This window comes from Vidua macroura, chromosome 13, assembly GCF_024509145.1.
Source record: "Vidua macroura isolate BioBank_ID:100142 chromosome 13, ASM2450914v1, whole genome shotgun sequence".
NCBI lineage: Eukaryota > Metazoa > Chordata > Aves > Passeriformes > Viduidae > Vidua > Vidua macroura.
This window is the reverse complement of record NC_071583.1, coordinates 21,163,698-21,188,846: the sequence shown is the minus strand read 5'-3', so window position 1 is coordinate 21,188,846 and position 25,149 is coordinate 21,163,698. Positions and strand designations below refer to the sequence as shown.

Below are 25,149 nucleotides of genomic sequence, written 5' to 3'. Positions count from 1 at the left end.
TTCTGAAGAAGTAACATTTTCTGAAGACTACAGGATGGTAGAATTAGTAGTAGTGAGAGCTTAGTGAACTGGTCTTTGTTTGCAGGAGCAGGTGAGGTACCGACTGTTTCGCTGCTCAGGATCTGACTTGAAAGGGAGCATCTCACGAAAGTGCACGGGAGAAGTAAAATTTGACATACCTCTCTGGAATACGGTAGTTCAGCATCAGGTTCAGCAAGTGCAAGACATGAGTAGAAGAGGAAGGGTCACTGTAAACTTGCTGTGGGTGACTGCAGGGGCTGTGGAGTTTGGGGCCTTATCTCCTATTCTGCAGAGGAAATAAATAGCCTTGCTGGCACTAAGGCTGTGGTTATGTGTGCTGTGGAGACTGAAGCTAATAATTTTGTACTAGTCTGTTTTGGGATAGCTTGCTATCTATATTGTTGTTAAAAGGGAATACTCAATGAGGGTGGGTTATACCAACACCCAACTTCCAAGGGGATTTTCTGTATCACTGAATGTGTATTATGTCTGTGGATGGCAGAAGCATTAGGGATCCAAAGCCCTCAGCTGACTGTAGTTGAGTGTGCTTGTATGCATTCTGTAATTGTAGCAGTTCTGAAGCTGTGTTGGAATGCAGGACTGTAGGTCCTGACCTGTCCTCATGGGATTTTCAGTATAAGCTTCTTGATTAGAAAGGGTTCCTTCTATATATCCAATATTGGGCATTGGCCTATGTCTTCCTGCACATGTCTATTCAAGTCATCTGATTTCTGTAGCCCAAAATACATGCTTTGCTAGGCAACAGGAGTGGAGAGGTGAAGTTTGGGCTAAAAACTCAAAGCAGTTTGCACTCAGATACAGTTGTGCATGAAGGGATTAGGCTGAAGGTGGAAATGGGAAAACAGTTGGCTTAATACAGCAAGGTTTGCATTTGAAAGGTCAACAAAGTTATCTCTGCTCATCTGGGGTTGTGTTTGGCCCATTTAAAAGAGGGCCAAAAAACTTTAAAAAAGGTATCATGGGTTTGTTTGGTCATGGGAGGGCATCTTGGTGTGCTGAGCTGCTGGAGTACCCACAGCCTCAAGGCTTTCCCCATGAGCTGGTACGGACACTGGAACAGTAATGTCTTCAGAGTTCAAGTGTTTCTGGTAATAAGCAGTTTTTTCAGATAAGTTCACTATGCCACTGCAGCGTGCGGGCTTCCAGAAGTGTGTGCTGTGCTTCCGAGTGCTCCTTACATCCTGTTTGTATGTGCTGCATCACTGGATTTTTTTAAATTACTTAAATAATATCTCGAGTATTTTAAATTCACATGTATAGTTTCAGAAAGACCCACTATATCATAATAGTTGTGATCAATCAGTGCTTCCATTTACACTGAAGGTAATTTCTCTGTCTTCCACTATAGGTTGCGCAGAGCATTGAGGATCATCATCAAGAAGTAATTGCTTTCTGCAGAGAAAAAGGTTTCCATGGTTTGGTTGCATATGACTCCGATTATGCATTGTGCAACATCCCTTACTATTTCAGTGCCCATGCCCTAAAACTGAGCCGGAATGGGAAAAGCCTCACAACAAGCCAATACCTAATGCATGAAGTTGCCAAGCAACTGGACCTGAATCCAAATCGCTTTCCTATTTTTGCTGCTCTTTTAGGTAAGTGAAGATGCTGCTAGTCAGCCTTATGATTTCAGTTGCTATTAATGGTTTTAAAATAATATGTGTGTAATTTGACAAAGTACCTGGGGAAAGGCATCCCTTTGTTCCAGACATTCCTGCTGTGTGAGGTGGACTGGATGTGTGTTTAAGGTCAGACATGCCCAGATTATAGAAACCTTCGAGCAATGCAAATTGTGGCTGTCTAGAAAGAAGAGTTGAAAGCAAGGGTTCAGCAGAGCTCTGCCTAGCCAGAATGTTCTCTGTGGGTGGGGGAAATCAGGACAGTTGTGGTTCTAGTTTGGGTCTTGTATAGTGTATGAGGTCTAGTTTCAGTGGTACACTTTGCTGACAGGAAGTATGCTTTTGTCCTGAATTCTACCTAAAAATAAGACCTATGGAGTGAAGGTGCTTGGTTTGCTGGGGCATTTTTTTCTCCTCAGAAATGAGTATTGGGCAAATATGGCACCATGTCAGGTGCAACAGAAATATACTGAGCTATAATTGAGTGAAACTCTGCATTTCTGAAAGCACATGACTGACATTGTACCATTCCATTGGTTTTGGCTGTATGCTTTCTTAGCACTCCTGCTTCTCATGCCCATGAGGTTCTCATACTCAGTAGCATAGGTGGGAATGTCTCCAGTTTCACATTTCTGCTTAAATGGGACAGTTTTAAGACACTCTATTTCCATAGCAGTGATAGAGTATAACTGTCATACTCTCTCAGACAGAAGACTGAATTAAGTGCTCACAAAGTTGACTTTAATAAGATTTATTTATAATAGCATTCTAAATGCTCTTTGGGAACAGCCATGTTCTTGATCTTGTCATGCTGTGCAAACAAATTAAGAAAACTGAATTTTCTTTTTAGTTTCTCACTCACTTTGTTTCAGTATGGTTACACGATAGAGGAATAAAACCTCCTTGAAAGCTCTCAATGAGAGAGGCTTTGTGTTACTGTTTTAAATGCTAATATTTTAGCAGTCTTTAACATTGTTCCCAGTCCAGGAGGGCACCTTCTTTGTTAAGAAGGAAAGATCCAATGGATCTTGCAGTAGATAGCCACAAGTATTTGACTAGTTGGACTTGATTTTTGTCAGTTTGTTTTTCCTGCCTGCATGGGTGTAGGGAGGAAAGGCAATAGTAGGGATGGCTGAGCTGCCATTGCAGGAATTGCATGACAGACTACTATTCCTTGGCTTTGTTTTGGAGTCTATAAATAAGTTGGGGCATGCCAGTTCAGCGAGTAAGAATTACTGCTAGAAAAGCAGTTTCCCAGCTGCAGATATGCTTTATGGACTTCATGGGAGGTGTGGCTTTATGTTGCCACACAATGCCAGCTGCATGGCCTGCTAGGGCTTTGCTTGCTTATATCAAACAGTAGGTGAGATAAGTTCTGATAAAGTTTCTGAAGGCTTTGCAGTTTTATACAAGAAACTCTTGGTTGGTTTTCCTCTCGTGTCTTTCATGACCAAATAGTTTTCAGCATGTTCTTAGGAGAAAGAAATTGAAGGTAATTTCACTTGATTACTCTAGAGAGATTTGATTGCTTTCCCCCTTCCCTGTCAAATTGGTACAAAGGTTAAAAACCCCCAGGTCAGATACAAGTTTAGTTCTGAGTATTCCTTTGTATTTCTTGTGTATATGTATTCAGTATGAGTAAGAATAAAAGTTCATGGAAATCAGGGTTAGAACAGAAGATACTCTGAAGATCTTCCTGTGCTTGGAGCTTTTTTGTTATTTTTGTATGAGTGAATTTTAGGAACCTTAGATATTTGGATAGAAAGTGATTACGTAAGCTGACAACAGACAGATACAGTTTGGCTTGAAGTATGGGCAACATGTTTAACTTTTGCAAACTTGGTAATATAGTAACTTTTTTTTACCTATATGCATACAGGTGTGTGTAGCATGGAATGTGTTTAAATTAGGCTGGGTCATTTTCTAATCTAAATTTTTATATTTTTGTTGAATATCTGAGGACTTCTCTGGCTTCATAGGTTATTCTGTCCTTGTTCCTGTGGCCTCTTTGGGTCTTTTTTGATTGTGTTAAATAGAATAAAGAAAAGCACAATGGGAAGGAATTGAGTGAGCATTTCATGACATGGGAAGGCACGTGAATTTTTTTCTGGGTACAGCAGTATAACTCCCCATGCTAGTACTTTGTGTAGGAATAAAATAATGTATTCAGAAATAATCACAATTAAGTTGCTGGTTTAATGCTTGCAATTCCAGCAGGCCCAAACAATCACTATAGCTGTGATATCCATATTCAGCTTTAGGGCTGCAGATGTATTTCCTTGTATCCAGAAGACTAAAGTTTCTTTGTGTTCAGAATCTTTCTTGTCATTAATTCCAAGAATTAATTTGAGGAATGCTGAAAAAGGAAAATCATTCTCAACGTTTCAGTCTCACATTGGACAGTTGGAGATGTCTGAGGAACAACACTAAACTGGGCAGTTAAAAAATTGTTCTCAATGGCAAGTGATTTGGGATTGAGTTCTGATCAGGGATAAAGTCTCTATTGAAATATTCCCTCAAAATATTTTTCTGACTGTATCAACGAGGCAAACTTGTAAAGATTGCTTTCAGATGAGGTTCTGTGTACACTGTGGTTGGTTGGCTTGGTTTACAGGTTTTTTTCCTTCTTACAGCTTCTCATCAGAAAGGGGTTTATAGTTTGTAGCATTGTAATATAAAGGGTTATTCTTGGAATGGGTGGTTAAAATGTGGCCTGGATACTGCATCCTCCGAGCATGCTGTTAAAAATTTCTATTCTAATTGCTGCTGATGTAAACAGGGAGTTGATTTGGGTTATTTTGTAACTTTTGACTCAAATGCTTTGGAATAATTTTAAAAAATATAAACAACCCAAGCATCAGCAAGTAGAAAAATCCTGTATGAGATATAGGCTCTAATGCAGTGAACTCTTTAGAAAGAACAGCGGCTTCAATTAGTATCTAATTGCTTTAAAAAAAAAAACATACACTAAAATAAGTCATTAAATTGGCAAAAATCAATATATGTTGAGGTTGCTCAGCCAGGTCAAGAAATAGAGGTTGCTTATGTAACGCTGATCTCTTTCCCACTGTGACAGCACTTTGTAACATGTTTAGTTATGGAATCTTGTTCTGCTCCTCAGTAAAATTTTAGAACTACATAAGGTAAGTACAGGCATCACTTCTTAATTGGACCACAGAAGACACTGTTGCACTTCAGAGTACATGGTGAGAATTGATTGAACGCTGCCTATGTGTGTTCTGGGGGATGAATTAACTGCAATGACAGATGGAGACCAAACAAAATTGAGGTTTTGGTGGAAGGGAGAGAGGCCCTGACTGTTTTTAAAGGTAGCATCTGCAGGAGTGATTGTCAGTTATCACAGAACTGTCCTGCTCTGGCTACAATAGATTTTTGCAGGCCTGTACTAGAAAGACTGTCTAATCTTACCTTGACCAGATTAGTGGGTGTGGCTGTTATATGCAAACTTGTTGAATCTTTCTGATGTGAGATTAAAGTTTAGCTCCTAATGAAAAAAAATGATAGCATCTCCTTGCTGGAGATCTCTGTAGTGGGTGAAGTATTGATTGGACACAAAGACTTCCCACTCTTGAGAAGACAACTGCTTGTCACCAGGCAGCTTTCCAGGCTTTCACAGGTTAAAGAGCATTAAGAGCAAACTACATGATTTTATCAACAATATACCAAGAAAGAAAACAATTGTTGTAATATTCAAAGAATCTTTTCATATTCTTTATGAACAGTGCATTCACTAATAAACTGCTGCTCCATAAAGTCAGGTGTTGAACATATCCTGAAGTTTTCTTCCAGAATTAGCACATTCTGTTTAGCTCTTTGTAAAGTTGGGGTCCATAGCCACTGGACTCTAGCAGAGGTTGATTAGTTGTGTCTTTGATTAATACAAATATTTTAAATGTTTCCTAGTATTAATTTTTTTGAGTGTGATGTGCTTTGGGAAAAAAAAAACAACAATATAGGTGATCTTCCATTAGGTATGAGCAGTGTGGTAAATACAGTCTCTATCTCTGTCCATGGAAACAACAGAATAATTTCCCAGTTCCTTCTCTGCTGCCAGCCCAAGGTCCCATCTGACCTGGTCAGATCATCAAAAGAAACTTCAGGAACTGGGGACCTGCTATGTGTCACTGGAGCTGCTGGTGTTACTGAGGGTTAGATAAACCTGGCTGGTGCCTTGCTGCTTGACCCATGCTAGCAGAGTGCAGATTCCAGAGGCAGCTCCCGTGTGGATCAGTAATGGCATATGCTGGGCTGCAGAAAGGCCTTACCAGCATGTGTCGAGGAGCAACAGAACGGGTTCTTACTCTCTTGCACCTGCATTGTGAAATCTATTGAGGATTCCCTAATAGGACATGCTGGCTTGAGGTGGACTCTGTGTTGTGCCTGGATCTGTTGCTGCTGTAGGTGGGCTGGTTTCATGGAAGAGTGGTCCTCTCACACCAAGTGGCTCTTGCTGCTGCAGCAGCAGCATGCTAATTAGGTTCTTCTGGAGTAACAGAACGCTATCTGCGAGTTCAACCTGTTAATCCTCTTGATCAGGAGTTGAGGACTGATTGCAGATTTGTTTGCTGTATGTAGAAACAGTGTATAATGTTTTACAGCGCACTTAAATGAGTTCTGCATTATGTTCCAGGTAATCATATTCTACCTGATGAAGATTTGGCTTCCTTTCATTGGAGTTTACTTGGTCCAGAACATCCACTAGCTTCACTTAAGGTACAAATTTAATATAACTAGGAGAAATTAAGCTAAAATCAATGCTACTGGTTAACAAGAGCAATGTGATAGCGTAATTGAGAGCAGCTCTGCAAGGCTCTTGTGCTCGGTCACTCTCAAGTGTCCCAGTGCCTGGCTGCAGGGGATACCTGGGGTCATTGGCCTTACAAGGCTAAACTTAGCCTGTATCATCCCCCTCAGTGCCCTTCAGCTGCACAAGTCAGAGCTCCGGTGTGGTTTGGCTTGCAGAATGCAGCTTCTTGCTGTCCTCTTTCTTGAAGAGGAGAGTTTTTTGTTTAGTCCTGTTCTTCAGCTATCAAAAATAATGAGCCGTGTATCATCCTACCATCATGTTTTATTTTCTGCTGCTCTGAGTTTTTGTGTAATAATCTATTTTTGGTATTTAAAGTGTAAATATGCTGGAAAACAGATTGCATGAGAAAGCTAAAGTGGCCTGTGGTAGGTTGGGGGGTGGGGTTTGAGACAAGTAAATTGCCTGATGCTCTTAGTTTACAATATGTGTGTTCTGCTTCATCCCATTTGCCTCGTGCATCTGCCAAGTAGAGCGCTATAAAAGGGAAACTGGACACATCAGAGAATGGGATCATGGTGACCTTTCTCTCTGCCACAACAGATACATCTATTTGCCTTTCTCCTAAGGTGTACCATGTAGCAAATAATCTGCTTTTTGTAAATTCTGTCATACTGCTTAGTTATCTCTACAGCAAAAATAGGCGGGTTCTGAAAAAAATAGGCTTCTGGTCTGAAAGCTTGTTAAGCCTTGAAAACTTGTCTTGCCAAAGGTAGAATTTAAAACAAGATTCCAGATTTTCAGCAGAATTTTCAAGGCTTGCACATGCATTGCTTAGTGAACAGCAATTTGATGTTACACTCATCCTCTATTTTGCTGGTGCTCTGGTGTTTAGAAAGGTAAGTGTCAGCACATTCTAGTGGCAGAACAAAACCTGCATGTATGTTTGCTACTTCCTCTTAAAATCGGAGGTGTAAAAATGAGTGAGTGTGCCTGTATTTTCATTTTTTATTAACGAGGTTAAAATGTAGGGCTTCTTGCCAAGTGGACGATAAACTGTCTGGTGATTCTTTCCTGTGGTCTACCCTGAGTAGACTTGTTAGTCAGGTCAGATTATGACTTCAGACACCTAGACCTTCTGGAAAGCCCTCTAAATTTATACTGAATTACTTGAGTGAAAATTAGATATTTTTCATCTTTGCATCTAGATGTACCTGTTCAGTGGAAACACCAACTGGACTTTGTAGCTGGCATCCCAAGGAAGTGAAATGTGTACCCTCAGAGCATCTTGACCTGACATAGGCAGTCCTCCCTGCTGGGTTTTATCTGTTGGCCAATGTGATTAGATATGAAAGCAGTTCTCATTTGGCTGTTAAGGGTTCCATGAAAACTGCTGCACTTTTAGCAATGCAAAGCCCCAGATGACTGCCCTGACTGAGGAAAGACTATCACAACATAGGATTTGCTGAATTTCACAGCAGCTTGCTGGCCATTTGTTCAGTGCACAGCCCCAAACTGAGCACAGCACCTCTATCTCCTGCCTGGCGGGGCTGTCAGGTGGAAGGACAAATCTGCAGCAAACCAGTCTTCTTTAGTTACTGGTAATGGAACAACTGCCTGTTTGTTTCAGCTTTAATTTTTACAGTGCTCATGGTTTGAAATGATGACTTGTTTCGGGAGCTCATTAATTGAGTTTAATTTCTTTGACATGCTAGTATATCAGTGATGCACCACAGCTCTCTGTAGGGACATCTTCAGTGTACCTGTGCGCAAAGCAATATTGTACATTTTAGGAATGCTTAAAAAACCCTAAAAAACATTTTTATTAACCACAAGGCTGATAGCAAGGAGTAGTTTCAGAACAGTCCCAAAAAGCCCAAGCCTTCATGAAACCTAGAAATGGGGGGAAGTTGTTGTGTTTCCCCAGGATGTCCTTCCTGGGCTGTGCTTACAAACTTTGCTTTGTTGTGTCTATTTAGAGTCACAACTGGGTATTCTTCATGCTCAGGAACCAAGGGCTTTAATCCCACACCTCATTCAGCTCAGGATTTAGAAAGCTTTTTCTCATTGTGTAAAGATTTTAATCTTTTGTCTTTAGAACAGTATGGTCTTGAGCATCAAAGCTGACAGATTCTGTTCCAGTGGCCGGATTTGTTGCTTTTCAGGGAGAACTGTGACAGTTAATAAAGTACAAGTTATTTCCTGCATTCTCTTTCAATTTTTTATTATGCTGTAGCAAAATACTTTTCCTGCAAGAGAAGCTTTGCCAGTTCACCAGTGAAAAAGGGTAACTTAAAAAAGAAACTACCAGCTTTGCTGGTGGAAATTGCTGGGTCTCCCCTGGAGTCACCGTGGGGAGGGGGAAAAAAACAAACCAGAGGAACTCATACTTCTGTTTTAATTGGAGAGGTGTTTGCCCAGAAAGAGCTGAGTAGAAATTGGAAGATGGGAGGAAAATGAAAAACCTGACTGAAGAATCTGTACCTTAACATCTGGAAGGAAATGAACCTGAGAGTCAGGACAAGGTCTCTATGTGCTGGATGAAAAGCCTTTGAGCAGACACCAACAATTACTGTCAGCTGAGCAGAACTGGGAAGATTCCATGACCAAATTTAAATGAAGAGATATGAACTAATGTTGCTGCAACAGGGAGAAGGAATCAAAAGCTGGCTCTGTGACCTGGTCTGAGTCAGGATCTCATCTGTCCAAATATGCCTGTGGAAAAAATCTCGTAAGAGTGCACACCTGCACTTGAGTCCTGTGACCTACATGAGAGCAGAGTTCACTGAAATGACCACCCAAATCAGGGGTTTGAAACTAGAAGAGTTAATAGATTTCCTGAGAAATCATCTGATTGCTAGACCTTGTTTGTAAACCAGCATTATCATGCTTTTTGTTTGTGTTCTTTGGGATTTATCTTTAAGACAATTTGGTTCTTATTCTGGAAAAACTGGTTACAGTATGGAGCTTCAAAATCAATGTGTAATACTGTCAGAATGAGTTTGGGAAGTCAGTTTCTTACCTCTGGAAGGAACTGGTGCCTCTTTGGGATCACAGACCACTGAAGAAGTGCTGACTCTTCATTCACATGGTAACTTTAGAAACAAAGCTTAATGCAGTCTCCCTTTATAAATAAGAAGAGTATGCAGCGAAACTCCATTTCCTTGGTTGTTATGTCTCAGTGGAGAGGCAAAGATAATTCTAGAAAGCAATCCAGATTATGCAGTTCAGGCTTCTTCTCTGAATCTTTCTAGGAAATTCCTGTCTTACTGTCTTACTCCTCTGTTGACTTCAGAGGGTGTTTGCCAGAGGGAGACTAATATGTGTAGATGCTTAGGTAATTTGTTGCTGCTCAGATGACAAAGGTGACACTATGAAGATATATTTCAAGTAAATGCCTTGTCGTTCATGGGATTTTTTGATGCTAAGGGTCATCATAATGCAGGTCAGACGGAACCTCAGGAAGTCATCTAGTAGAGCCTCCTGTGAAAAGTGCGGTGAGCTTGAGGTCAGAGCAGATTGCTCAGGGCCCTGACTAGACTAGTCTTGAAAATCTCCAAGGTTGGAGACTGCACAGCCTGTCTGGGCAGCCTGCCCTGCGGTTTCATGGCCCTGACGGTGAAGATGCTTTGCCTTGTGTGCTGAGCCCTTCTTGTTTCAGGGTATGTCTGGTGTCTTTTGCTCTTGCACAACATACTGCTGTGAAGAGCTTGGCTCTCTGTGCTCAGTTACCTTTCTGTGGGTAGTGGAAGCCTTGTTTTTGCTGCGCTGGATAAGCCCCATTCCCTCAGCCCTTTCCAGAGCAATTGCTGCTGTCTGACGATCTGGATGGCCTGCAACCAGCTCAGCTGTTCTGACGTGGCTGGAGCCCCAGACAGAGTACAGTGCTCTGGAGTGGATCTGCTGTGCACTAAGGAGTGGGATCCCTGGGTCTGCCAGCTGTGCTCCTGCTGCACAGCCTAGGGTGCACTCGCTGCCTCCTCTTCAGTCTGCTGTGTCTTCTGGCTGCAGGTCCCTTTTGGCACACCTGTAGCCTCTGGAGTAGCCAGGGGTTATTCCTGCCCAGGTGCAAGGCTTCACTTCTATAGCTGTAGAATTTCTGAAGGCTCCTATTGGCTCATCCCTACGGCTTGTCAGGGAGTTTTGGATGGCAGCCCAGCCCTCAGGTTCGGAGTGTGCTGCGCTGTCCACGGGTCTCATGAAGTCTGTCTGTATCACATCTTTGGCTTGTGATTCTGCTCTCTCCTTTGCTTTCTGACATAATTTGTGTTCCTCATCATATCTTCAGCCTTTTCACTCATTAGCGAAAAAAAGTTGTTCCCTGTATGTTGCTTCACAGCAACGGAATGTTCAAGGTCTCTTTTTTAAAATGTTTTGAAAATGAAGCTGATCCAATTATCTGTTCCCGACAGGCACAACAGTAAATGTGGTGTTGATTAGTCTCTGCAGGTTTTGCTTCCTGAAGACAGTGGGGTGTTCCCAGAGTTGGGGAGCTTTTCCCAAATGTAGCTTAGGTACCTTCTACACTATCCTGATTATCCTATGGAGTTGTGCTTATGTGAGTCTGTTCTCTTCCAAAAAAGCATTTTTACAAGTTTATTTTGTCAAATACAAGACATTTTTATCTTGTTGCTTCCATGTTTGTAGTGCTACTCATTTTGACAAATGCCCCTATAGAATTCATTGCCTTTCCCCACTTTGTCTTTTCAGAATGCACAAATAAATGACTTGCGATTTTTGTCAGTGCTCTGTCACAAACTGAAGGAGTCCTTTTACAGCTAACAAAGAAACTGGGCCCCTCTCAGGTATAAGCTCTCCAACCTGATTGCCTGCAAGTATGGGACCCACTTCCATGTTTGCCTTCCAAAACTGATTTTCAGTGTTGTTGCTTGTCTGAAACATTTCTCTAGAGGATAAGGGGAAAAAAGTAACTTCTAATAAGAAATTGGTAAAACATGCTGCTGCTTTTGCTCTAAAATGCTTTGTGTGACACTAAAAATAAGTTTGAACCACCAACACAGGTCCTGTAACTTCTGCTGCAAGTTTGAATTTTTCCTAGCCCTAACATGCAGTAAGACTTAGCTTGTATTTTAATGCACACAGGATTAGAAACATTCTTTATGATTCAGTACAAGATCTACAATTTCAGATTTCTGGAAATTTCTGAAATTAATAGAAGGATATTTTATTCTTTAATATCAGGAAAGTACTTTTTATTTCACAGTTTTAATTTCAAACTTTTGTGTAATATAGGTCGTGATACTCTTAGTTTTGAGGATGTTCTCACATCTGCACTGGATGTCTTTGAAACAAGAAAGTCCAAATGCATGAGAGGTCTCTAGGCCTGTAAAACATACTTCCAGGTCTCACTTCAGGATTGAAGAGTATGGTCTAGTGAGATCTTGAGGCTGTTTACAGGCGGCTAAATGTGAGCAATATGCCAAGTGAGCCTTTGATAGGCCTCACTTGGGCTTCAAACTTCCGGGGCCTTAGATGGCTGTTAGTGCCCGAATGATGTGATGTCTTCTCGTGATGCCAGCTTTATATGGTTTATTCAATATTGCCATCATGGAGATCACATAAATTAACAGGACATTGCTTACTTCTGTCAGCCACTGTATTTCCAAGCAGAGATTGCAGGAACACTCAGGGAGCAGTGCAGTGCAGGGTTTCTGCAAGGGCTCTGCAGAGAGCACATCCAGCATGACACAGCCATGGAATGATTCAGCTGTTTTAGAGATTTGTTACAAATGGGAGGTGTTCAGCAACTGACTTGGATTACCAGGGAGAAGAAAATCTATTCCTCCTTCTAGAAAAAAGGTGGGCAAAATTTTGTCACCAATATTTGTGACTCTAAGCTTACATGTAGAGTGTGATCTATATTTAGTATTGTTGTCTATATTCAGAGTGCACACTAGTGGGAACTTAGTTCCCCTGCCACTGACTACACTAAACAAAACTGTTCTTAACTGTTCACTTTTCACAAGGGCATGGACTGACAGAACACGGGGTAATGGTCTTAACTGAAAGGGAGGGCAGGTTTAGGTTTGTTATTAGAAAGAAATTCTTCCCTGTGAGGGTGGGGAGGCCCTGGCACAGGTGCCCAGAGAAGCTGTGGCTGCCCCTGGGTCCCTGGAAGTGTCCAAGGCCAGGTTGGATGGGGCTTGGAGCAGCCTGGGACAGTGGAAGGTGTCCCTTCCGTGGTACTGGATGGGCTCTAAGGTTCCTTAACCATTCTGTTTCTTTGTTTAATTTAGGCTTATAAAATATAGAGCTCATTTCTGGTAGAGAATGACCAGATAAAGAATAAATATCCTGACATTTGTAAAAAGTAGACATTAGGAGAAGGAAATTAATAGAAATGGGTATCTGGCAAGAATTCCATGGTCTAAATATGAAGAGGGCAGTGTAAGAAATAACATCATAAGTAGATCAGATAAGGGCAGGGAGGAAAATAATCACATAGGGTAGACTCTGTATAAAATGAAAAGGAATTGTGGTATGGGTTTAAAATTTGCAAAGATAAAACTATCAGAGTATTAATCAGAATTTTGCATAAATGTTTCTGAGAAGTCTGAATTGCACTGTTTTCTAGTAAAGTGTGATCTCTCTGTGTAGAATGCAGTAAGGACTCAAAAAGATTTTTCAAATTCTTTTTGTATCTTAAAAATAGAACTATTAAATGATAATAGTCATCTCTCAGGTTCTGAATCACTGAATTTTGCAAACAGACAGATTAAAAGATGTTAAAAGCAAAAACCTAGCTGCCCCTATAGGCCCAAGCAGAGTGCTTCAGAATTGTGCAGAGCTTCCAGAGGCTTCCTCTGGAATGTAGGACTCATGTTTGGAGACCTTGTTCCTGGCTCTGTGAGCCAGCCTGTGCAGCACTTAGGTTGGGAGCAGAAGCTGCTGATGGTTGAGGAGTTCTTCAGATCCAGCTGGCAGCACTGCTCCCTGCCTGGAATTTTACAGAGGTACAGGATGGTTCCTTGGCCTGAAGCTTCTGTTCCCCATGAAGGATTACACAGGGCACATAGGAGCAGCCATTCCCATAATCATAGGCCAAGTCATAATTTATTTTCAGGAGTAACCAATTGAATGCTGAGGTGGAAGTCCAGGGTTTCCAATGGGTCTTTTTCATCAATTCTGCTATCACTTTACACTCAGAAAATAAACTGTGTCTAAATATTTCCTGGCATATGTATGATGAAGATTATAGTGTATGATTAATTAGATGAAGCATTTTGTACTGGAGGAAATGTGCAACTAGAAAGCAGTAAAAGAATCAGCATTGTTGACATTTGTTGTTGGAGCTGATACTTAACCAGCAGGTTTACATAGAGGTGAGTTGTAATTGTGTGAGTCCCTGTTTAAGGTGAAGTCTTAAAGTAGGAGGTCCAGAAGTAGTTAGATAGTACATGTGGGCATAGGGACTTTGTTGCAGGTGCTGTCAGTAGAGGGGAGGTCAGCTGTGTGCTGTGTAACCCACTGCATGCTCACCTGCCGTGTTTGCTCACAGGTACGTGCTCACCAGTTAGTTTTACCACCGTGTGACGTAGTGATCAAAGCCGTAGCTGACTACGTCCGCAACATTCAGGACACCGCTGATTTGGATGCCATAGCAAAAGATGTTTTTCAGCATTCGCAGGTAAAGTATAAAGCCAAATATTGTCTTGTTTTCTTTTTTTTTAATCTATTTTGCTGTATATTTGTGTTGAAGAATTGCACTTGATAAAATAGTGATTTGATCAGTTGATAATAGGAATCTCTTTGTATTTGCAGTGGCTCAGCTCTCCTAATTTCACGTTCCATGCTTTCTGAGGATGAAAATACTGTGCTTGCCCTCAGTGCTTTAAATTCTTGATAACCAGAGGGGTTTTTAGCCTAGCTGTGTGCACTGCCTTTGAGAATCAGCTGTAAATGAAGACTGAATGTTTAAACTTTACCCTTACATGGGTTGATATAACATTTCTTATACTGGAGCAGTGCTGCAGCCCATAGACATTACTCGTGAGATATTGTGTACATTAACTACTATACAACCCTGCGTTGACCTGCAGGTGACAAACCTGCACAGCTTCTGACAGATTTTTTTTTTTTTTTTTTTTTTTTTTTTTTTTTTTAGTCTAGAACAGATGACAAAGTTACTCGGTTTAAGAGAGCAGTTGCTTATTACTCGGCAACTAATAAGCCTATGCCATTTCATCCACCACATTACCTAGGTAAGTAATGACAACAGCCAGGCCTTTTGTTTTAACTAAAACCTAGGGTAACCCTAAATCAGAAATGGTATTGGTGGCAGCATCTTACAAAAATGTTTATATCTTCTGGCAATTCCCATTGACCTGTGAAGATGAGGCTTCAGAAGAAGGTTTTCCTAGGATATGTGCTGAGGTTGTGTTCTTGTCCCAAAAGAGAACAACCTGGATTACTTTTCTTCTTGGCTATTGCAGCATCCATTGGCACTGGGACTCTTGAGAGAATGGTGCTATGAACAACTGAAGTCTGGTGTCCACTCCCATTCATGAGGACAGTTGCTATTTCTACTCATGAATACATATTTACTCTTTCTCACTGGCCTTGCTGGCATGTTTTAGAAATCCCTTTATAGTCTTTGATTTTTTGGTGTAATAACAAACCTGCTCAAATTGCAGCCACACATTGTTGTGGTGTTGCAGATTATTCTCAAGGCTTAAAAATTAAAATGGGTGATCACAGGATTTCCTACTCGTGCACCAGTTTTAATGCTAAAATGTCATTTTAGCTGAAATTTTCTAAAGATCTTCAGTTACCATACTAGTACACTGACACAGATTTTTCCTGCTCTTCTAGAGGATGTGGGGTGTCTTATTTGCTTCCAAAGATCTGCATCAAAGGGTTAAGAAGCTACTCTAGGTCAAATATTTAAATGACAAAATCCCAGCATTCTGTATCTGCATGACTTGGCAGCATCTCCATTATGACACGTCTTGGGGTTTTTTTTCTTGTAAGCTACCTTTGATTCCCAGACAGAATAGGAATGTGCAGCAATGAGAGATCCAAACACCTGAAAGAAGGTGAGACACATAAAATACACTTCACAAGCTACAAAGTATTTCTATTGAAAGGTAAAAATGGATAAAACTGACTTAAAGGCATAGGAGAAAACAGTAATGCTAACTGAACAAGAATAAATAAACCATAGAAGCAAAAGGACAAACAGGGTAACATTTGTGTCAAATACTGAGTGTTTTCATGAGTGCTTGGGGGTTTTTTTTTCTTTTTTTTTTTCCTTCTCTTTTCCCCTCCTCCCCTGCAATACAGCAGCCAGACCGAATCAGTTTGGTATGCCTGGGATAGTGCCACCATATGTTCCTTCTCAGATGCTTAACATTCCACAGACCTCACTACAAGCAAAACCTGTGGTAAGTACAGCTTCTGCCCTGCTCCTTGGGGAGAGGTCTGCTGTGCTCAGCAAACTGGAATCCAGGTGGGAAAGGTGTAGCCAGCTTTTTCAGTGTGGGCAGTCACTGACTGAATTTTATATCTGAAACTAAAGTGATCCTCTGGTGGAACAGTTTTTGTGGATGCTCAAGATGGCTGAGTTTCAACACATACATTTGGAAAAGGCCACTTGATTAAAGAATGTATTTTGTTTTAAAAGCAAAGCCTTAGTTGCCCTCACTCAAGAGAGATCCCTTTATTTTAGGCCCAGCAGATGTCCGGTCAGGGTGGGGCCCAAGGCCAGGGTCCATACCCGTACAGCCTCTCTGAGCCAGCCATCACCTTGGAAACAGGTGGAAAAAGTCTGTCTGAGCAGAACAATTACAGTAACATTCCTCACGAAGGAAAACACACACCATTGTATGAACGGTCTTCTCCAATAAATCCAGCCCAGAGTGGGAGCCCTAATCATGTGGATTCAACCTATTTTCCTGCCTCTTCTACATCTTCGTCCTCTGACAATGATGAAGGCAATGGCAGTGCAGTGAAGTAAGTTTCTCATGAGGATATTCTCTTACTCAGCTTCTGTTAAAATGAATTTACTTTCAAAATAGTTTACCCGCATCCTGAAAGTAAGAATGCTAGAATCAATCATAGAATACCCTGAGCTGAAAGGGACCCACAAGCATAATTAAAGTCCAGTTCTTGGCAGAGTTGGACTTTGAAGAAATCTGCAAATTAGTGATATGATTGACCTTAAAAAGATGGTTTTGGGTCACTATGACTGCAGACATGTGCATTGTTCAATCTTATCGCCTTGTTCCCTAAGCAGGAATCCAAAACCAGAAAGTGTTGGGTGTTTTTCCTCTTCTGCCCTTACATTTTATTGAGAGAGTGAGGTTTTGGTAAATGTCATAAAGCCTTCCAGTCCTTTACTTTGTATAAAACATACTCCTGCTTCATAGTATAATTCATTAAAATTTCAGAAGCTAAAATCTACAGAACTTCACTGAACTTGTACTGTTTACATGTCCTAAATTTGGGTGTAATGTAATGTGAATGTCAGAAATTTTTTCAAGACTCCTGCAAATAGACATTTTTAATAGAGAGTGTCCCTTAAAATCAGAATATCTTGCTCAAAATTCCAGTCACAGACACCAAGGATTTATTTCACTGTCTCTCAAACTGCATTTTAGTATGATGATTTTCCTTCTGTTGTCCTTCAGCCATGTCAGTGGGAACAAAATAGGCTGGGAAAAGCCAGGAACCCAGTCAGAAGGTCAAACGCGTGGAGAGCTGGGAGACCAAACAAAGGTATTTCCTTAAATTCACATTTTATTACTTTGTGTTAAAACTTTACGGCAAACCTGGAGGAGGATTTTCAGTATAGATCCATAGCATTTAGTGCAAATCTGTACACTTTGTTAGTTACGAAACAACAACTTTGGAATACAGGAGGAAGTTTTCCAAGGACACTGTAGCATATACATAAAAACAAACATGAAATAGGATGTTTTAGAAACTACTAGATACAAACCAGGAGCAAATCAATAACTTTGGCCCTTAGCCAACAATCTTACCCTGAGATGTTGCTCTCTGGGCTTCCAGTAATGCATGTTGGACTTTTAGGAAGGAGTGTGACAGTCTGAGTGTCCACGGAGTCAGAGTCCATATCCTGTAACCCACAGTGGAGTAAGCACAGCTCTGACACCGTCAGTGTTAGCCACAGGCCACTGCAGGTGTATTAGAGCTCAGCTGAGGAGTTAAAAATCCTTTATAACTGCATGGTAGGAGTTTCACATAATGCTTGTTAAAGTAGCTCCATGGGACCAGTTAGTGTTGCTGTTTAACTAGGTAAAGATGGGCTAGATAGCCTTTGATAAAGATTTATCATTATTAAATTTGAGATTTCAAACCATATTCAAATCAAGAACATGATGGTTTCTATTCCAAGGTTGATCTCTGTTTGGAAAGAACATTCAGAGCATTTGCACTTAATATCTCTGTGCCTTGTTGGTGGAGCTGTACAATAGTTGTTAACTCTGTCAAAAATCCTTGATCTTGAGTTAGTTACACTATGAGCAAACAGAACATTTTCCCTGTACTTTTGGCGTAGGAATTCCAGTAAACTTGGGCTTTTGTGCTTAAAATATCAAGTGGATGATTTCATCCATCAGCAGTTATTATTTCTGCAGGCCATGCCTGTAACCGTGTCTGCCTGGGATTAGTCACCGTATGCAAATGCTAATTTGACCTATTACATTCCTTTCTTCTCTGCTGGGCTGGGCCTGTGTGCAGCCCTGTGGGTCCCCCAGCCTTGAGCATGTCCTTTCCAAAAGACAGCCCCTACACTGAGCCAGAGCTGAACGAGCACTCACTAAACTTTCCAGGAGATGTATGCACAGGCTGACTTAAATATATCCAGTTTAATGTAGTAATGCTCCTGAGCTTTACTTGCCTGTTTGTTTTTTATTATCAAACCACTTCGTCAGCCCTCAGTAGCAGGAGAAGGCAGAAGTATCTTTTGAGCACAAAAGGAAGGATTGTGAGTACATTTTCTCATTTCCTGGAGAAGTGAAATATTAATGACTGAGAAAAGAGGTAGTACTTCCTTAAGATGTTGCCCAGAGAAGCTTCCCCATCCTTGGAAGTGTCCAAGGCCAGATTGGACAGGGCCTGGAGCAACCTGTGACAGTGGAAGGTGTCCCTGGGCCATGGCAGGGGTGGAAAAAGATTGTCTCAAAGGTCCCTTCCAATCTGTGATTCTATGAAGATTTCAACTGAGTGAGCTGTGAGATTTTCTGAAGTGCTGAACATCCAGCATAGGTCAGGCAGGCAGTAGCAGTCTTGACACTCCTTTCACTTGACTTAAATGTCAAAATTCCTTGCAGTTACCTCACAGTGTGAATTCTACATTACAAAGATAAGCTCCTCTCATTTGACTGGATGCATATTTCTAAAGAAAAGAATCACCCTTTAACTGTGGTGTTTCCTCAGTTTAGGTGTTGGAATATTGCTGGAGCAGATGCAGAAAGAGCCTGGGTACTGCAGTCAGGGAAAGCATTGCTATCATGTGAGGGTTTTTGTCTTCTTCCCTGTGTGCTCTCAGTAATTGATAGTTCTGTAAACTCCTCGCTGTGGTTCAGTATTGCTGACTTAAGAGTTGTTGGGGTTGTAGAAGATAGGGAAAGTCTTTAACCTCACATATATATTTGATACTGTAACATGGATTTAATAAAGCTGTGATATAAAGGCATTTGTTATTAAGCATATTGGTTTGGAAATGTTCTGGTTTACAGGTTTTAACCATTTCATCTATATATTTTCATTTTTATAACTCAAATCCATATTACCAACTAAAATACAATCTTTCAGTAACATCCTCTTTGATTGTGTGATTAAAGCATCATCTGAAAAGAAGGTTGCCCTTTGGTATTTTACTAGAGCCTGTTATTACTACCTTCACCTTCCTGTAGAAGACTTTTGGAAGTTGTGTGGGGTTTTTTTGTTATTTGCATTCAGATTAGGATTTTTCAGGGGTCTGAGGTGAACCACCTGAGCTTGCTTGGGCCTATTTTTTATGTTACATATTTTGTGGGATTTCATGCTTTGCCCCTTTCAATTTCAGCCTTGCTTTTCAAGTCTTAGGAAGCATGTGAACTTCTTTACTCATATTGTGAAAATGCTCATACATGATGTATCATCAAGTGATGAAATTTTGCTCTCAAAAGTTTTTACTATTGCTATAATAATTTATAGGCATGAAGCTAACTTAACATGAACTCTTAAGCTAAAACCAGCTTTCTGTTTTGAAGATCAGGATTTTTAGGAATGAACTGGAAATTTTTTTTTGTTCTACCTGTGAGAATTTTTTTTTTTATTCTATCTGTGAGAAATCAACATAAAATCCTTATAAAGGCTGGGAGGTTTAAAGTATATTTTTATGCATCATATTTTTCCCATAAGTTTATGAACTGCATTTCTAGAACTGGAATAGAATGCCACTTCAGTTTTCCAGTCAGAAAACTTCAGCATTTTCTCTTACAGTCTTCTCAGACTAAGAGCTTTTATGTTAAAAAAAACCCCCAAACAGCCAAAAAAACCAACAGCATTTACAAGGTTTTGAGTTTGGACACTATGTATTTTACATGTTATTTAATTGAACCATGTAATTTCCCCTGTTTTGAGTAGAATTGCAAGCTGAGAAGGGCTACGTGGAAGTCTAGATAAATTACAGACTATGTGACTGTCAGTTAACACATTGAGTAGGGAGTATCTTGGAAATACTGAGTTAAAAGGCCATTCACAGGTCATTAAAAGGCCATCAGTCCACTTCTGCATTATGCAGTTTAAATTTTTAGAAAATAATAATTTATGTTGCTGTTAATAAGTTAAAAGTTTTATCATAATATTTATTTTCTTAGTAATTTGGTTCTACTAGCAAACAATGGCTGAAGGCTTCCTGAAAACCTTGCAGCCAGCTTTGGATAATGTATTCTGCACACTGCATCAGTGTGATGTGAAGATGTACTATTTTCTTTAGGGACGAGGGAGGAAGTTTGCTGTTTCTCTTGGTTGATCTCCTGGTATGTTTCTGGACACACACAAAGCACTCTATTTTGTATGTTCTATTGCAGGCAGAAGGTTCCTCTAGTGCTTCTTCAGGAAGTCAGGCAGCTGATGTCAAAGGGAATCAAACCAGTAATCCACAAATCCCATGCCTGTTGTCCATGCCCACCAGAAACCACATGGATATTACCACCCCTCCATTACCTCCAGTAGCACCTGAAGTATTGCGAGTGGCAGAGCACAGGCACAAGAAGGGGTTAATGTATCCTTACATCTTTCATGTCCTAACCAAGGTATGACATTTTAAAATGAGGTACTGTGAGATAATGATTCTGTGAAGATAATTGGCCTGGCATTTTTGGCTAGCATATCAGATTTTTATATCCTTTTTAATGTTCTAACTTCTGGTCGCTTTTTACTGACCACTTGAACCAGTTTCCCCCTCCCCCAGTTTTCTTACCAGTGATATGGTACATTGTTCCAGTAAATAGGAGATGGCTATAATTAGAAGTGTTTATTTACAAAATTAATTATTTTGTCCCAACTGTTTGCAGTTATTTGTATATATCTCTATGCATGGGTGTATATGTCTATGTGTGTGTTTATGTAGAGTCCATTTCCATCTAAAAATTCCTGCATATGTGCTTTGGTGTCTGTGCCAAGTCTTCTCTATTTTCAGTGTTCAAAAGTACTGAGATTGTTTTCTCTCCCAATCTGATCCCCCTCCCATTACTGATAGCTGGCCCCAAGAGAAATGCACCAACTCTAAGAAATCCCTTTTGTACCAGCAGCTAGCGAAATGGCACTGTCTCCATGCCTGTTAACTTTTATTCATCTTAAAAATCCTCTTCAAGACAATAAGGCCCACAGGCAGATCTGAAATCTATCAAACTAAAAGTTACTGCATCGAGGTTGAGGTTTGGCTTTCCTATTTCCCATTTGTTTGTTTAGTACCACAGCTCGTGTTCTTACACTTTTTTGTCAAAGACAAGTGAAGAAGAATCAAAAGGTCTGTGATGACCATTGATACCAGTTCTGTTTCACACTTTGCATAGCAAAATATTCTTAGCATGTTTAAATGCTACTTGATGTTTAATCACAGAATCATTTAGGTTAGAAAAGATCATTAAGATCATTGAGTACAACTGTTAATCCAGCACTGCCAAGGCCACCACTGAACCATGACCCCAAGTGCTGTATCTACGTGGCTTCACAGATGGGGACTCCACCACTGCCACCTGAAGCCACTTCCTTTGTCCTGTCCCTTGTTCCCTGGAAACAGAGCCTGACCACCCCTGGCTGCACTCTCCTGTCAGGGAGTTGTGCAGATTGAGAAGGTCCCTCCCGAGCCTCCTTTTCTCCAGACTGAGCTCCTTTCCCAGCTCCCTCAGCCCCTTCCCCAGCTCCGTTCCCTTCTCTGGACACACTCCAGCCCCTCAAGCTCTTTCTTGTTGTGAGGGGCTCAAAACTGACCCCAGAATGTCCAGGACAGGGGATGGGCACTGCCCTGGCCCTGCTGCCACACCAGGGCTGGAACAGCCCGAGTTGCCCTAGTCCTTCTGACCCACCTGGGCTCCTGCTCAGCCACTGCCACCAGCACCCCCAGGGCCTTTCCTGCTGGCCCTTTCCAGCGCCTCTGGCTCAGCCTGGAGTTGCAGGGGGTCTCTGTGACCCGAGTGCAGAACTCTTGAACCCTGTGGTGGAATTATGGGGATTCTTTAGAAATGGGCACATGTTCCAGGTTATGTTGCTGTTATGAAGAGTGACCTTTGAGACATAAACTTACACCTAAGGTAGTGTTGTCAGAGTTAAATCTGACAATATCCTAATGTAACCATTTCAAGGTGTCACCTTCAGAATTCATTACTGGGATAGTTTAAATTGGGGTTTTTTTTAAGAGAAAGTAGCACAATGGAGTGTTTTCTTGTTGGTGTTAAAAATAAAGGTTGATTTTTGGGGGCAGTGCAATCAGTCATTTTCCAAGAATATCTTAACATGTTTGGATGTGCAGTTATAGAAAACAGTGTTGCTGTTCTGAGAGAAAATGTTGTAAGGTTCTTACATGCTATTTTTTTAAAGGTATAAAATTCTAAATTTCTATATACATATAAAAACCTAGCCTTATTGTAGTAATTCCTAATTAGGTGTTTTTTCTCCAGGTGTGCTGATGCATTGTTTTTTACAGTGAGTCCCCAATGCTGTTTCAAATCCTGCAGCAAAAAGTCAGACTGGTGTTTTTAGACAGCATGAGTATTTTTTAAAATAACTGCCTGAAATCTAGATCAGCTTCAAATGTGCTTTGGCTGTCTAAAAGCACTTTGCTCTATTTCCATGTGTACTGTTTTTCCAAGTGCCTGTATTAAAAGAGCAATATTTAATTAATCCTCACATGTCCAGACAAATATGTGTGTGATGGAGAAGGGAAAGAGGAAAGCAACAGAACCGGGAGGAAATGAAGCAGGCTGAGCTAATCCTTCCCTGAGCTGAGATCCACTTTACTACTGAATCACATTTGGCTTGACTAGCTGACATGTATTAGGATTGGATTGGGTTGCCGTGCATACCTGATTGCTTCTTGTTCACTGTAACATATCATATTTCTCTGCTTTCTTTCATGCCAAAGGGTGAAATCAAAATCGCCGTTTCTATAGAAGATGAAGCCAACAAAGACTTGCCTCCTGCTGCTCTTCTGTATAGGCCAGTGCGTCAGTATGTTTACGGAGTCCTGTTTAGTTTGGCAGAAAGCAGAAAGAAAACTGAAAGGCTTGCTTTTAGAAAGAACAGACTTCCACCAGAATGTACGTACTGCAGAACCCATGCTTTATTCTTCTTCCCTTTGCTGTGGTTTCGGAGCCACTTGTACCATGATGTGAATGGAAATTGTGGCTAAAAGAAAAAGATGTTGTTAATTTGAAATTTTATTTCCTATTGTAGTTTAATGTTGCTGTTTCTAAGCAAGCTCTGCTTGCTTAGGCTTGGTTCTGAACGTCTGCTTAAGCTGCTGCCAGACCTGCAGTGAGTGATGTCAGTTTGTGATGTCATTTCTGTGTTTGGCAGAACTGGATTTTAGGAAACTTCTGTTCTCTGCACACACATACAAATCTGCCTGCTTTTTTCAAATATGAGAGGTGCACAGGTTGACTTGCCCTGGCTTCCCGAATGTGTCCCTGAAGGTACCTCAGGGAAATTTGCAGGTATCATGTGTCCTTCAGGTATTGGCATATAAAAACTTAGTTCAAACCCCACAGAAATCAGGGTGTAATGTAACCAAAGGTAGACCTGGGTGAGGACAGACTAAACTTTTGCAAACAACCTTGTCGAAAGATCCTTTGACTTGTTCAGAGATATGGATGTTAATCTTCTCATTAATCTGAAAGTTGTCTTTTCAAGTCTTCAGTTTCCAGGAATTACTGTCATTTCAGTCCTCATTCTAGAGTGCTTTTGTTATAATGAATGCATACAAAGAAATGACTGAACTTTTCAGTAGCAGCTTATAAAGGTTACAGGAATGCTGAAGCATTCAGTGTACGGCAGCAGCAGCACAAGTATTTAAATGTAGGAGTCTGCTGTCACTATGGTAGATTTAAGAATCAGATATTCAAAATGTATGAAATCATCATTCATAGGCTTCATGTGTAAAAGGATAAAAATAAGTATCAATTGTAAACTTTATATTCATTCCCTCTGCTCTTTCTATTTATGATAATGAATGTTTTTGTATGTTTGTAGTCAAGATGATAATCTCCCAATGATGTTTGAAAAACTATTTATCTTTGCCAGTTACTTTGTGGGAATCAATATTTATACCCTGTTCAAGATACCTCAGCACACCTACTCACAAACTTCTTACTTCTTAAAACTCACACAATATAGTGATATTTTGGGTTACAAGGTCATTTCAGGATTAAAACAGTGATTTTATTTGCAGTCGTCATTTATCCTCATGAGAATTCTGTCCTGAAAAGCATACTACAGCTTTTTTTTGGTGATGTGGCTGAGTGCTGGAGGTCTGCTTCAGCTTAATCTCGTAAACCTAGAATGTTCTCTGTAGGCTACTGGGGAAGCCTATATAATCTCTTGTTTTCTCTTCATTTATCCTGCTTTACAGAGTTTATCTCTGGAGGGTAAGCACACTGCTGCTGACTTGGTTTAGTTACAGGAGCTCTGGCAAATCTTGCTGCAGGACGCATTCAGCTATTGACCTGCTTCTAGCTTAGGACTGACCAAGCTCTTAAAAAAGCAGAAGCCAATTTGAACATATGCCCAAAAGTTCCCTGCTTCGCTGCAAAGCTGGCCATGCCGGTAAAGATAGATTTGGGCTGCTGTGCAGGTATGGGGTGTGAAAGAGCTCTGGTGCAGGAGCACCTTTATTTTGGTTGGCTCTCTTCCAAGGCTTGGGCAGTCTGTGCAAGACATAAGGAGAGAACAGTGTCTGAAGCACTGATTAGCCTTCTCTAACTTATCGGAGCACCCAGGCTATCATGAACTGGTGATGCTCATTCTCCTCCAGTGTGTAAATTATTTTGCTGCTCTCAAAAATGAGTACATTATGAAATGCAGTAATGAAGACAATTAAGAGAAAATCTAGGAATTAAGATATGTTAAGAGAATCAAGAAATTAGTTTCTGAGGAAATGTAAATGATCCTTAAGATTTATGTAGAGAGGTAATGAATATTAATATCTAAAATTGTGTCATCTTTTTTGTACAAACCAAACACTGGCAACTTAAA

The 25,149-nt window shown here is 40.7% G+C and overlaps 1 protein-coding gene across 3 annotated transcripts in view; it reads left to right on the top strand.

Moving 5' to 3' along the window:
- FAM120A (family with sequence similarity 120A) overlaps window positions 1-25,149 on the top strand; it is a 47,979-nt gene that overhangs the window by 4,980 nt on the left and 17,850 nt on the right. For 2 of the 3 annotated variants that reach the window (XM_053988973.1, XM_053988971.1), the window contains exons 2-10: window positions 1,391-1,637; window positions 6,313-6,395; window positions 13,946-14,074; window positions 14,552-14,648; window positions 15,730-15,830; window positions 16,115-16,398; window positions 17,076-17,163; window positions 20,487-20,711; window positions 23,042-23,216. In XM_053988973.1, coding sequence (XP_053844948.1) covers window positions 1,391-1,637; window positions 6,313-6,395; window positions 13,946-14,074; window positions 14,552-14,648; window positions 15,730-15,830; window positions 16,115-16,398; window positions 17,076-17,163; window positions 20,487-20,711; window positions 23,042-23,216 — 1,429 coding nt within the window. The remainder of the gene's footprint in view (window positions 1-1,390; window positions 1,638-6,312; window positions 6,396-13,945; window positions 14,075-14,551; window positions 14,649-15,729; window positions 15,831-16,114; window positions 16,399-17,075; window positions 17,164-20,486; window positions 20,712-23,041; window positions 23,217-25,149) is intronic. The other variant, XM_053988972.1, reaches the window with a different exon arrangement.